The 14,891-nt window shown below is 41.0% G+C and overlaps 1 protein-coding gene across 1 annotated transcript in view; it reads left to right on the top strand.

The window, feature by feature from the left end:
• The first annotated feature begins 13,402 nt into the window (after window positions 1-13,402).
• Window positions 13,403-14,891, top strand: part of LOC140950926 (uncharacterized) — a 19,646-nt gene continuing 18,157 nt past the window's right edge. The window contains exons 1-2 of the mRNA XM_073400141.1: window positions 13,403-13,617; window positions 13,719-13,802. Coding sequence (XP_073256242.1) covers window positions 13,731-13,802 — 72 coding nt within the window. The 5' untranslated portion in view covers window positions 13,403-13,617; window positions 13,719-13,730. The remainder of the gene's footprint in view (window positions 13,618-13,718; window positions 13,803-14,891) is intronic.

Below are 14,891 nucleotides of genomic sequence, written 5' to 3'. Positions count from 1 at the left end.
TGGCAATTTTCAGATGACGTTCATAGTAGTTCATGGCTGTTTTATAATCTCCAAGGACGAGGTCAAGGACGTTGCCAAGATTGGCATATTCTCTTCCCTCAAGCCATTTGTCGCCCAGGTCTTTTGCTATTTTCAGGCATCGTTCATGGTAGTCTCTTGCGGTTTTAAAATCTCCCAGACTATAATGCGCGTTCCCAAGATTACAATACGCTTTTCTTTCTTCCAATCTTTCACTTAGTTTTTTGGCAATTTTCAGGTGACGTTCATGGTAGTCCTTGGCTTTTTTAAAATCTCCCAGTTTTTGGTGGGCTTCGCCAAGACTGTTATACGCATTTCACTCTCCTGATAAGTCACAAAGTTCTTTAGCAATTTTCAAGTGACGTTGATAGTATTCTATGGCTGTTTTAACATTTCCCAGACTGTAATGGGCGTTGCCAAGATTGCTTTGTGCTCTTCCCTTTCCTTATCTGTTACCAAATTCTTCGGCAATTTTCAGTTTACGTTCATAGTAGTCTTTGGCTTTTTTAAAATCTCCCAGACTTTGATGGGTGTTGCCAAGATTGCTATATAACTGTCCTTCTCCTGATCTATAACCCAATTCTTTCGCAATTTCCAGCCGACGTTGATAGGAGTCTCTGCCGGTTTTGAAATCTCCCAGAGAGTAATGGGTGTTGCCAAGATTTCCGTACGCTCTTCCTTCTCTTAATCTGTCACCCAGTTCCTTGAAAATTTTAATCTGGCATTCTAGGTAGTATTTGGCTGTTTTATAATCTCCAAGCCGGAGATAGGTGATGCCAACACTGCCATATGCTCTTCCTTCTTCCCGTCTATCACCCTGTTCTTTTGCTATTTTCAAGTGACGTTCTTGGTAGTCTATCTTTGTTTTGAAATCTTTCAGACTGCCATGATCGCGGGAAGTGCCAATGTTTTCAGTCGTGTATGTCGCCTTCGTGCAAGTTTTCTGTATAAAAGATCACGTACAATGCATAAAACCATTTGATATACAGCTGAAATTTTTTTCCCAACAGCGCGCGCTCACATTCGTTACTTCCAGGTCATATGACTTCTAACAATGAAACTGTTTCCCGCCAAAATCTCTGAGCGGGCAACATCGCAAAATCTATGACTTCAGAGGGTAACCGTGCACTGCTACCTGCGAATGTTAACCGCGGTTACAGCGAGGTTTAATGAATTTCCAGGTTCAAAATTTCCAGCCTTATAGCAAATCACTTAAAGACTGGTCCCTTGGGAAACAGTTATTGATTGTGCTTCTCTCGAGACCAGTCATTAAGAGTTAAATGTTACTTTATAGTTTCATAAATTTGAAATTTACACCTAGAAATAAAGGCGTTAATTCTTTGTAAGTGACAGAAGTGGTTAATAGGGAAGTGTGAATGGGGTTGACCTGTAGTCTTTAATAACCACGCATTTTCGTGGTAAGGTGTAAAATATAAAACATTTCACCAGATAGTTGTCACCAAAATTAACGTTCAAAAATGATCATGATCCCCAACAAAAACTGTCATTTCGCCAGCTTTTTAATTGGTGTGTATAGGTAAATATGTGTCTTGTCTCGCTAAGATTAGATCCTGTATTATTTTTGTCACGGAATGATACTGGGAAGACTGAGACACTAAATGTGAGAAAATTATTATCTTTTCTTAATTTTGAGAGAATATTTTGGTGAAAAACGAAACTAGAGTCGATTGATGAATTCCACCGATACGGCATTAGTCGTAAAGTCACAGTCAAACCTGTATGCAACAGCGACAGCAGTGACAACAGCGACAACAGTTACAACAGCGATAACAGCAACAAAAAAGAAACAAAAAATCTTCGCTAGTTTAACCCTTGCCTGAAAATTACGACCACCTTGACAAAAGCGACAACACCAACAACAGCGGCAGCAGTGACAAAAGCGACAACAGCAAAAACAGTGACAACTGCGACAACAGTAACAACAGCGACAACAGTGACAACAGTAACAAGAGTGAAAACAGCGACAACAGTGACAACGGTGACAACAATGACAACGGTGACAACATTGACAATGGTGACAACAGTGACAGTGGTGACAACAGTGACAAATGTGACAACAGCGACAACAGCAACAACAGCTACAACAGTGATGACGGTGACAACAGTAAAAACAGTGACAACAGCGACAACAGCAACAACCGTGACAACGGTGACAACAGTGACAGCAGTGACAATGGCGACAACGGCGACAACAGTGACAACAAGACAAACAGCGACAACGATGACACCAGCGAAAACAGCGACAATGGTGACAAAGGTAACAACAATGACAACGGTGACACCAGCATTACAACAGCGAGAACAAGGACAACATTGACAACAGCGACAATGGTGACAAATGTAACAACTTTGCAGTGACAACAGCGACAACAGTGACAACGGTGACAACCAAAACAACAGTGCAACAGTGACAACGGTGACAACGGAGACAACAGTGACAACCGCAACAACAGTGACAATAGTGACAACAGTGACAACAGTGACAATGGTGACAACAGTGACAACAGCAACAACTTCAACAAAAGCTACAACAGTGACAACGGTGACAACAGTGACATCAGTTACAAAAGCGACAACAGCGACAACAGTGACAACACTGACAACAGTAACAACAGTGAAACAGCAACAACCATGACAACGGTGACAACAGTGACAACGGTGACAACAGTGACAACAGCGACAACAGTGCATTAGTAAAAACAGTGACAACAGCGACAACAGCGACAACAGCGACAATGGTGACAACAGTGACAACAGCGACAACTTCAACAACAGCTACAACAGTGACGACGGTGACAACAGTGACATCAGTGACAACAGCGACAACAGTGACAACAGTAAAAACAGTGACAACAGCGAAAACAGCAACAACCGTGACAACGGTGACAACAGTGACAACAGTGACAACAGTGACAACGATGACAACAGTGACAACAGTGACAACAGCGACAATAGTGCAACAGTGAAAACAGTGGCAACAGCGACAACAGTGACCACAGCGACAACAGTAACACAGTGACACAGTGACAACAGTGACAACCGCAACAACAGCGACAACAGTGACAACAATGACAACAGTGACAATGGTGACAACAGTGACAACAGCAACAACTTCAACAAAAGCTACAACAGTGACAACGGTGACAACAGTGACATCAGTTACAAAAGCGACAACAGCGACAACAGTGACAACACTGACAACAGTAACAACAGTGAAACAGCAACAACCATGACAACGGTGACAACAGTGACAACGGTGACAACAGTGACAACAGCGACAACAGTGCATTAGTAAAAACAGTGACAACAGCGACAACAGCGACAACAGCGACAATGGTGACAACAGTGACAACAGTGACAACAGCGACAACTTCAACAACAGCTACAACAGTGACGACGGTGACAACAGTGACATCAGTGACAACAGCGACAACAGTGACAACAGTAAAAACAGTGACAACAGCGAAAACAGCAACAACCGTGACAACGGTGACAACAGTGACAACAGTGACAACAGTGACAACGATGACAACAGTGACAACAGTGACAACAGCGACAATAGTGCAACAGTGAAAACAGTGGCAACAGCGACAACAGTGACAACAGCGACAACAGTAACACAGTGACACAGTGACAACAGCGACAACAGCAACAACAGCGACAACAGTGACAATAATGACAACAGTGACAACAGTGACAACAGTGACAACAGTGACACCAGCGACAACAGCGACAATAATGACAATGGCAACAACAGTGACAATAGCGACAATGGTGACACCAGTGACAATGGTGACAACATTGACAACAGCGACAATGGTGACAACAGTGACAACTTTGCAGTGGCAACAGCGACAGCAGTGACAATGGTGACATCCCCGACAACGGTGACAACAGTGAACAACAGTGACAACGGCGACAACAGTGACAACAGCAACAACAGCTACAACAGTGATGACGGTGACAACAGTAAAAACAGTGACAACAGCAACAACCGTGACAACGGTGACAACAGTGACAGCAGTGACAATGGCGACAACAGCGACAACAGTGACAACAAGACAAACAGCGACAACGATGACACCAGTGAAAACAGCGACAATGGTGACAAAGGTAACAACAATGACAACGGTGACACCAGCAACAACAGCGACAACGGCGACAACACTGACAACGATGACAACAGTGAAAATAGTAACAACAGTGACAACAGCGACAACAAGAACAACAGCAAGGACAGTGACGATGGTGAAAAATGTGACAACTTTGCAGTGACAACAGCGACAACAGTGACAACAGTGACAACGAAGACAACAGTGACATTTGTGACAACGGTGACAAGAGTGACAATGGTGACAACAGTGACAACAGTGACAACGGCGACAACTTCAACAACAGCTACAACAGTGACGACGGTGACAACAGTGACATCAGTGACAACAGCGACAACAGCAACAGCAGCGACAACAGTGACAACAGTGACAACAGCGACAACAGCAACAACCGTGACCACGGTGACAACAGTGACAACAGTGAAAACGGTGACAACAGCGAAAACAGTAACAACAGCGACAACAGTGCAACAGTGAAAACAGTGACAACAGCGACAACAGTGACAACAGCGATAACATTGACAACGTTGGCAACACAAGTACGAAACTTGCAGCGCTGTACAGCGCCACAAAATCGCTTCAAAATAGCTGTACAGCTAAATTACAGCTGTTCAGCAGCCTTTTAGAAGCCAAACAGCAGCTTCATTCAAGTTGCAGCGGGATGCAAAAGCGCTCTGCAGCCTTTGAAGGCTCTTTGAAGTTCTCGGCAGCGGTTTGCAGCGCAGTTGCCTACTTTCAAACGCTGCGAAGTAGCTGCAGTAACGCTACAATTTAGCTGCGGTCGATCTGACTTTCTTGAGCGCCAATAACATGAATCGCCAGATAAAGCCCTGGCACAGATTACGGCTTTTATAACGCGAAAACTTTGACTGTACCTTTAAGAAATGTGAGTAAGCTTGTGGGCAAAGAAGATCACTTATTGAATAAACCTCCAAATCCTATGCTTTCGGAATAAAGATTTCAATAAATTTCATTCCGTGACCGGCGAGTGTGGGAATGTTATCGCTAATTCCCTGGAGACATTCTAGGCCGTAATCTAATTGGTCAGTCCTTTTGCTTGAGATCCCATTACATCTCTAGACAAACACGGGATCGCCCAAACATTTGCGACCGTTAAATGAAAGGCGCAAACATTCTAAGTTTTTTTGCATCTAGTTCTGTTTCGAGATGGAAGTTCTGTTGAAGTTTTTGGATGGAACAGCTCAAACGTATTTGCAAACAATGTACTGAACAGTGACTTCTACGCTAAGTATCGACGAATCGAACCAGAGCAAGCAACACAGATACAAGAATCTCAGATGGGGTTCGCACTTACAAGATTATTATACACTCGTGGTAATGTTCGTTCCTTAGTCCATTGTAAAATTTAACAACGACCAAAGTAAAATTGGGTTGATTTCTTTCATGAAAAAAGTGCAGAAGATCGTGGATCATGGATAAAACGTCAAGGTGAGCAATGTCCAGCTTAGCCCGTTGCAACGAATCAAAATATCATTTGCCTGCTGGCCGTGTAAACGTTATGTAGAACAATCGCTGTTATTCTCTTTATTTTGAAAAAAGATAATTTTCAATGTCTGCATGTTAATGGATGTTCTTACATTCAGATGAGTGACCGTGATTGCTAAATATTTACAAAGCGAGACTGTTGCAGATTTGTTCTATGTCACGTGCTTTTGTAACGTGTACGCGTGGATACTAATAAAGTATAGGTTGCATTTTGACTTTCTAGTGGTTTTTACTCAGCTACTAAGACCTTGTCAACTCCTCTACCATGTATGGCGATTATTGTATTATTGGAGCCTACATTTCTTTTTTTGTACTAACGAGTGGTAGGCCATTACCGGTAACAACATTCTTTGTCTTTTCGAAGCCACTTTGCAGCCACTTTACAGCGCAGATCGTGATTCGGGAATTTTCTGCACCGCTGCAAAAGCGCTGTTTATCGCTGTCAAAGGGCTTTCCACTGCAGCACGAAACAACCAAAATTTGTTACTGCTGCAGCCAGCCCTGACTCCAAGACTCCAACTCTCAGACCAACTCTGGCCCTGTTACGACAGCAACTATACCGTACATCAGAGGCACCTCTGAAACTACTGCACGTATATTACAACCTTACAATATACGTGTTGCGCACAAACCGATAACCACTTTACGGCGACTGCTTACTAATGTCAAGGACAAAGACAAACCGGAGGACAGATAGGGAGCAGTATACAAGATCAAATGCTGCGACTGCCAGGCTTCTTACATTGGTGAAACCGGCAGAAACCTAAGCACGCGACTGACCGAGTACAAACGCGCGACGAGGAAAGGTGACGTCAACAATCACATTGCCGAGCACCATTTAAAGACGAAACATCACGTTGACTGGGACTCTGCGAAATGTATAACGTATTCTACAGAGTACTATCAACGTCTTACTTTAGAAAGCTGGTTTACTAACTTAGAACAAACGCCACTGAATCGTAGCCAACAGTTACCAGCGCCGTACAAACGACTTATTGACGAGATCAAGCAAAACTAACTACGAGAGAACAACTGGAGAACTGACAATTTGACTAACAATAGACGACTGTTTAACTGTGACAATAGACGGATCGAAACGCACCAATCACTGACTACGATAGCCTGCGAAAACATCCGTTTCTCCTCGCTCTTCGCCGCTGGGGACGTTTCGCAAACAATAGCTAAAACAATGTAACTACTCCGTCGACCAATCAGCGCTTCTGACCGGATTCCGGACAGATTTTGCGTCATCAGTATGGAATTTCTGTCGCTGAGTCGCAGACGTTCCTCCGAACGATACGCCCCCAGCGGCGAAGAGCGAGGAGAAACGGATGTTTTCGCAGGCTATGATTACGAGTCTTCATAGCCAATAACATCACGGCTTAACTGACAGACGACCAATAACATCGCGACATAATTGACCAATCAGATCAATAACCAGAGTATAATACCATCAACTGACGTGATACAACTCACCTTGACTCTGAAGATGACTACCGCACAGGTTGTCGAAACGTCAGTCACTGTCAACAACAACAGTCCTATTCAGGACTACGTTCACCCGGACGATCAAACTCAACCTTTTGAAATAAATTATACTGTTAAGTGCAGAGAAGATCATCACGCACTATATCAAGCATGAAGACGCAGTGTTTCATCACCAGATGAAACACTGAGAAGACAGTTGAAAATAAGACGCGCGGCGAAGTATTTTTGACGAACTTCGAGGATTTTCGTCTGGTGACGAATCACTATGTCAAATGCTTAAAATTACTTCTCAAACGAAATGATTTTAAAAGGAGAAATTGAGAATGCAAAAATGAGCTGTTTCTCATCTGATTTCTAAACACACATTAAACATTAATTTCCTTTGTATTTTTTTATAAATTATTAACGAGGTTGTGAAAGTTAAATAGTTGCGAAAAGAAAGCCGGAAAAAATTCAGGCTTACCTGGACTCGAACCCTGCAGGACTTCTCGATACCGATTCAGCGCACTATCCAATTGAGCTAACAAGACAACAGCGAGCTGGAAGTTAAGGTATTTAGCCGTACGTTCGGGCGACGATAACACGAGCACTATCAAAACATATGGCTGCTTTACAGACCGATTGATCAATCCGTTTTTAGAGGATTTGTAAGAGTTGAGTACTGAAAGGCAAAATAGAAAAAAAAAGACCCTTCCAAACCTTGCATTATAAACGGAAAGGAGTTTAAAAGAAAAAGTGTTTATTTTATTCCAATGACACATATATAATCAGTACAAACTGAATACAAACAGAACTACCTAATTACATAATTTGCGAGAGCAAAAAAGTATAAGAGAGATTTTGGCTAGGTTTACACAATAGCACGATTTTTTCAGATTCATAACTGTGTCCGGACTTATTCTATTAGGGTATTCTGATTTATAGGCATTTGTAGCTAAATCTTGAAATCGAAATTTCGTTTTATGACGGGTTGTCTCAGGGGTTCCCTATTTTTCCAAAGTTTGGAAAACATCCAATTTTTCAAATCCCGTTAAGTGTTCACTTGCCAGGGGTTGAGGGAGGTCGTTATTTTTGGGAGATTCCAAGGTATGATAGAAGAACTTATTCCTTGGGTAATATTGGATTGCCGAAACTAAATAATACCCATGTACTGTCACCTCCGCCCCCTCCCCAGTTATCATCTCCCCTACGACTACCCTGCGAGCAGAGCCTTTCGATTTTCCGAAAGTAGTTGACGAAAGAGGCTATAACAGCTTGAGAGAGAAACACTGTTTTTACTGTTTCAGTGATTGGTATTTTACACTGATGGTAGGTCAGTTATGTTTTAGACCATTCTTTGCCAGTTTAACAAACTTGATTTCTTTGCAACAGCTTTTGACACATCAGGGGACAGGAAGCGATTGCTTGTCATACAGGAAATGTCTAAAATTGACTGCATTATTTTGTATAAGTAGTCATACGAAGGTGAATTTTCTTTCCTTTAAAGAAAGTCTCCTCCTGAATTCATCGTATCGGTGACTTTCGATTTTTCGCAGACAAAATTCTGAAAACCCAAGGGAAATTGCGTTTCGGGGGTGGAAGAGGAATATTGAATATTGAATTTTGAATATTGAGTTTAGTATAGTTTGAATATTTAAAAATTCAGTTTGAATATGAATAAACGTACTTGAAGAATGAATCTTTATTTTTCTAGAAAATTCCCCGGGGGGGCTCTTCCTTATAAGAGGCTAATCGGATGTGCCGGTGGATGGGGTCGCATTTTCACGACTGGACTGACTATGATGGGGTCGCATTTTTCAATAGAGTTACTAGAATGGGGTCGCGCATTTTCGGATTTTTGGGGTAAGAAAGTTCTTCATATTTCCGGTTAACAAACGTGCCAGAAAATTTGTACTGTAGGTGGAAAGTAAAGTGTTCTTCATTCAATTTATTAAAAAATGGGTCAATTCATTTTAGGATGACCTATTTAAAGGATTGATAAGGTAGATATATAAATAGAAAGTGACTAAGTTGGGATCACGAAAATTACATATTTGCCCCAAAGTGACTAATATGGGGTCTTCCGCAATTGGCCACAAAATAGACTATAATGGTAATGAATACAGAAACACGCTGCTTTTCTATTGGATTGTATATATAATTTACATTAATCAGCACTGCTTTGTCATTTTTTGACGCTGTTTGTATTTGTTTTTATGTGTACTCTCACTTTGAAAATCAGTTGGGGATTATGTTTGTAACCAGGTCAAGCATTTTTCTACCAACGTTTACCAACAGATAATAGTATATTGCAATGTAACTAGGAGCATGTTTTGTTTATAATTTGATATTTTCTGAACGACCTCTGCCATTAGGTAGTACTCATTGCAAAGGAATGCATTTTGTCTTGGTAGGCTGCAATAACGGACGTTATTGGCTTTCACAGTGACGTCATCAATTGTAAAGTCAAAATAGCGAGATTTTACGAATTCTTATTTACACTAGGTTGAAGATAAACAAAAAGTAAATCTTTGTACAAGTTTGCATCCCCGTAGTATGTTTCATTTCGAAAATACAGCAATTTGAACTTCCGAGTTTTCACAGTGCGTGACACCAAAATAGGAATGCTGTCAAAAAAGTATCTCCTCTTGATTTTCAGCAGTATAACCATTCCAAGTATTAGAATATATTTTTATGCGCACGTATGCTAGTTCTCGAGTGAAGAGAAGGAGCTTTTATAGAAAAAGTGTACTCCAGATGTTTTTGTTGATTTTCGGCGGCCATATTGGTGCACCAAAACGGTGCATCAATATGGCGTCTCCATACAAAGCTCTGCAAATGAGCGTGAACTTTTCCGCAAATAACTCAGAAACTGTGGGCCACAAAGACCTGAGACTTGGACAAATTGTTTAAAAATTAGCCTTTAATAACATTTCATTTTCTTGGCTTCTTCCACTGGACGGTTTCCAATTTATTTTTTTGTTGCATGACAGTGAAAACGATCTATAGGAAACAATGAGTAATGAGGGAGGTCATAATAGACCTTGTCACGGTTTACGACGTCATCTTGACGAGTAGGCAAACGCGTGAGAAATTACAGTGTTTGTATGAGAATCTAATGTCGAATAATTTCCGTAAAACGGCTTTTCTGAAAAAAATATGACTTGTAAACTAAAGCTACCAAACAAAGCATTGTACTAAGAAATTTGGGGGGCGTACCTGTGCTTAAATTTCTGCACAGGCTTGCTTTAGATTTTCCATGTATTTGTCTGTAATTTTTCCCGGGGCTTTCTCACAGACAAATGTATAGAAAAGTTTAAAAAGTGCTTCTAGGTCTTCTAGGGCGTGTAACGCCCTCAATTTTTTTTCAGTAGAATCCTTAGGAGTGAAGCATTAGTTTAAAATTCATATTTTTTTTCAAAACAGCCGTTCTACGGAAATTATTCGACATTAGATTCTAATACAAACACTGTAATTTCTCAAGCTTTTGCCTATTCGTCAAGATGGCGTCGAAAACCGTGACAAGGTCTACAGCTGGGTCTATTGTCAATATTGTTTAAATAATGAAAATAAGATAAATATGGAAGTCTGAATATTGAAGAGGGTCTCAATGGGGTGGTGGCTTTTACGGTTATCGGCTAAAATTTTGGCTATTTTACGGCTATCGGTTAATTTTTTTCAGTTACGGTTAACAAAAAAGTTAAAAATTAACTTCCTTTGTTTCAAAAAGTTAAATATTAATTAACCTGTATTTTTTGTATCTTTAAATCGAAATAAGAGGGTCTGGATGGGGGGAAGTACAAATGTCAGTTGTCAGTTAAAATTTCGGCCATTTGTCAGGTGTCAGTTAAATGTTGGGCTTTTTGTCAGTTGTCAGTTAAATGGTTATTAATGATTAGCTATGAAACTTATTTGGATATTTTTAATGCAACATTTGGCTTAAAAGGCACATATAATGTACATTAAACATTAAATTCCAAAACTGATGCAATAGTACCTTAATTTTTAATCAGTTTTGCTATTGTAAGCATTTCAAGTGGCCCTCCTTTTTCCCAAGTCTTGTGTTACTCTCCTCCACTTAAACGTTTTTGCTGGCCAGAGTCCAACATAGCAGCCAATCATTAAGCCAATCAAAATTTATAACATCACAATATTGATACGCATTATGCGTGAGTCGTACGACTATGGACTAAAGACAACGATCTCACGCATCAAGGACAATTTCTCACGCCTGACTCACAAATCCCTCATTCTGATCAGCCATTCAGAGGAGCGTAAATTTGAAATCATAGGTCATTTACAACAGATGATATATGACACACATGGGTTTTACAGTAAAATCATTGACGAAATATGACACTTAAGAGTCTTGCTGCTAAGATTACCCCTAAAAACGCACACTTGATCACATTGTCTGATGAAAGGAGTGGAACAATGCTATTTAAGGTCTTAAAAACGGGTGTAGAAACTAAGGCCGGACAATCAGGTCCTTTTGGTTTTGTCAGTAAAATCCAAGGCAAATGTCAGTAGTCAGTTAAATTTTCGTCTATTTGTCAGTTGTCAGTTAAAATTTTGGCCATTTGTCAGTTGTCAGTTAACCCCACCCAGACCCTCAAATAAGGTCTTCAGATCATCTCGGGATGAAACAAACTATTCTTTTGAAAAATTTTAATATTTGATAGATCATTCTTTTTATGAAGTATTTCACTTCTAATACTATTTTGTACATAGAAATGTCAATAGTCAATTTAAAAATAATCTTTGTGAAAAAGCAAAAGCGGACACGCAAACGCCCAACTCAAGGCCGGGGCGCGACATTCATTATAACAGAAATGGCCGTTTTCATACTAGAGACGGATTACTCGTGTGAGACGGGTTATCCGTTTGATGATTCGCGTCGGGTAGGTAATACTTCGTAATTTGAAAATGGAATAGTATTAATTTTGAATGAACAATCCGCCTGACTTTATCGGTCAATTTCGACGGACAGTTCAAGACGGGATTATCCGTTCCAGATAGCCTGTGTACAGCCGCCCCCTCTCCTCAGAAAAAATAGGAGAAGGGGTGTCTGTGAGGAGGGCGATACTTTACACAGGCTAGTCTCAGACGGATAATCCATCTCTAGCTCTAGCGTGAAAACGGCCAATAACAAAATTCCCGTGTCCGGTGTTTTTAATGATAGCGAAGGACTGTACGGAACGACTGTCTACCGTTGCCTTGTCCGTAGGCCTCATTATTCCGCGCGGCTAATGCGTTTCGGGTCACGTGGTCCTAGCGAGTTCGCCACCGAAATGCCTTGACCGAGATTGCGTGGGAAGACGCCGTACAGGGACGGCAATGTCTACCGTAGCGTCAGAGAAAAACAGGGAAATATTGTTTATCGGCAACTCGTTTTACAAACAGTGACATCTCTGTGTGTTGTTTCACTAGTGTTTTGAGGGCACGACCTCCTGAAAATAGCAAATATTAATCCCCAGCAAGAAGCCACACTTTCGCTATGGAAAAAATTAGTTCCCCGAGAGAGTGGAGGAAATGGAGCTTAGGTCTTGGTCAACACCTAAAAGGCGCTTCACCTAACGTACGTACGGAGTCTCACTAGCCGGGAAATAAAAAACGCAACCATAAGTGAGTTTTGTAACTCCCTTAAAAGTGGCAAATCTAGGGAACAATTTCTTTTACGGTTAACTCTTTTTTACTCGATTTACGGCTAACGGTTAAAATTTTTCAATTTTTACGGCTATCGACTAAATTTTTGGCCTTTTTACGGCTATCGGTTAACCCCATTGAGACCCTCATTGAATATTGAGGTTTGAATATTGAATACTGACAGTTTGAATATTGAATACTAAAAACAAAATATTCCGGAATTTGCGGTTGAGACCGAAAGCGGCGAAGAACCCGAGAAGTGTGGGTGGGACGCTACTCACAGCTTCGGAGAAACAGACCAGTTTGCCAAAAAAAAAAATGCAAATTGTCATTCATTCAAAGAAGAAAGTCTCCTGGCAGAATAATCGTACTTAAGCCTGAAAAATATCCGTCCTCAACCCTTCTTAAAGTTATGGCCATATAAGGACTTGATCAGCATGGGAAAAACCCCTTTCTTCGTTTCCGGAATTTCCAAGAAAACAATTAAAGACTTCGGAAGTTTCCCTTGAAAGTAAAACTGCTTCTTTTACCGAAGCAAGCAATCGATAAATCTTATTGTCCTCTAATGTCCCCTGCTTTACCAGGCCTTGCTCTCTAAGTCGGGAATTGTAAACAGTTTCTGCTGTCTGTGCAAAAGATAAGAATTTTCTGTATCAACGTGTCGAGTTTCCTAGAAAACCTTGACCGGGGGTTTTCCCCGGGCTTTTCCCTCGAAAAATGAAAACACTTCTTATACTGAAGCTATCAGCCAGCGATCCAAATCAATATTTTCTCCTTCTACGGTGTTGTGTTTTTTGATCAGGAATTTTAAACTCTCGGTTTCTGTTGCTTTTGTGGACTTCGGAGGGTAAGAACTTTCTTAGATTGTTCTCTTCGTTTCTGTTTGGTCAAGGAATCGAGTAGCAGCGAGGGTTAAGATTTAAAATGTCTAATCTTCTCTCCCGTCAGTTGCTGATCGAGATGGACCAAGATGAGATTCAAATATTCGTGAAGGGCATTGAAGGACAGACAGTCCCTATAGAGATTCATAAGGTACAGTATATAAATTAAAACAATGTCCCGTGCATTCATGCAGACAGAGATGAAGTAGGAAAACGAAATTTTGACCTTTTGAAATTTTGCGTGCAGCAAGGTTTTCTGGTGTATAGTAAATACGGCAAAATAATAAATTTTGAAGTCGTTAGCTTCATTGTTTCTTCTTAATTCTAAGACTACCCATGTTACAGTAAACAAACAGCACAACAGAAGGCGTATAAAATATGATCGAATGTGCATATTTGAATAAAACGGAAGCTTCCGTTCGCACGCGGTGGTATGTTTACCATTCAGTAAAGCAGCGCGCACTTTTATACTTCAAAATTGTCGACCGACAACTGGTCAAATTGTGCCACACGTTTTGGTCCCATGCATGTTTTATTGAAAAATTACGTTTATATAAACTGAAAGCTCGAAAGAGTTCACAGCGGTCAAACGCAAAATCCAACGCCACTTCCGGTTTTCGCTGCCTCGTACTTTGTAACAGTTGGAAGCGAAAGTCTGTAAGACTTCTGAAGGAAAAAGGTTGTAAACATAGCATTCTGAAAGAAAAGTTGCAGCTGGGAAGCGCAGTAGATAACAATTATCAAATTTCCAATACATAAGTTGTGTATAAACCTTAACCAGGGGGGGGGGGCTGGCAACGGCCTTTGATCTTGCCGCTTTTCGGCTTTCCATGATCGCCCCAGTTAAGAAATCTGTCAATCATTCGAGAACTGTAGCGAGCACGCGCGAAACGGGCTGGGAACAACAACAACACCAACGAGTTCGTCTTCGCAGCGATTCGACAGTGTGAAGTGAATTCGCTTTTGGTCCTGTTGGTTATTGCTTTCTTTGCTGTAACCGATTTTTTCCGCAGTAATGTGGAGCTTACGTTTTCCTTTCTTCTGGTCTTGCGTTTGTCATTACATGCGGTTTACTACGCTAAGAACGAGACCAGTGAACAGTCATTGTACATGTTCCTCGATGCCCGACCTTTTGGCTCACTACAGGCTTTCAAGCTGTGTTTTCTGTTTAGAAGACCCACAAGGCTAGAAGAAGGGCCAACTCTCCAATGCGTATGTCTGAAGAGTTTATATTTTCAAG

This window comes from Porites lutea, chromosome 10, assembly GCF_958299795.1.
Source record: "Porites lutea chromosome 10, jaPorLute2.1, whole genome shotgun sequence".
In the NCBI taxonomy this organism is placed as follows: domain Eukaryota; kingdom Metazoa; phylum Cnidaria; class Anthozoa; order Scleractinia; family Poritidae; genus Porites; species Porites lutea.
Note: the sequence above shows the minus strand (reverse complement) of the source record. Positions and strands in the feature narration are given on the sequence as shown.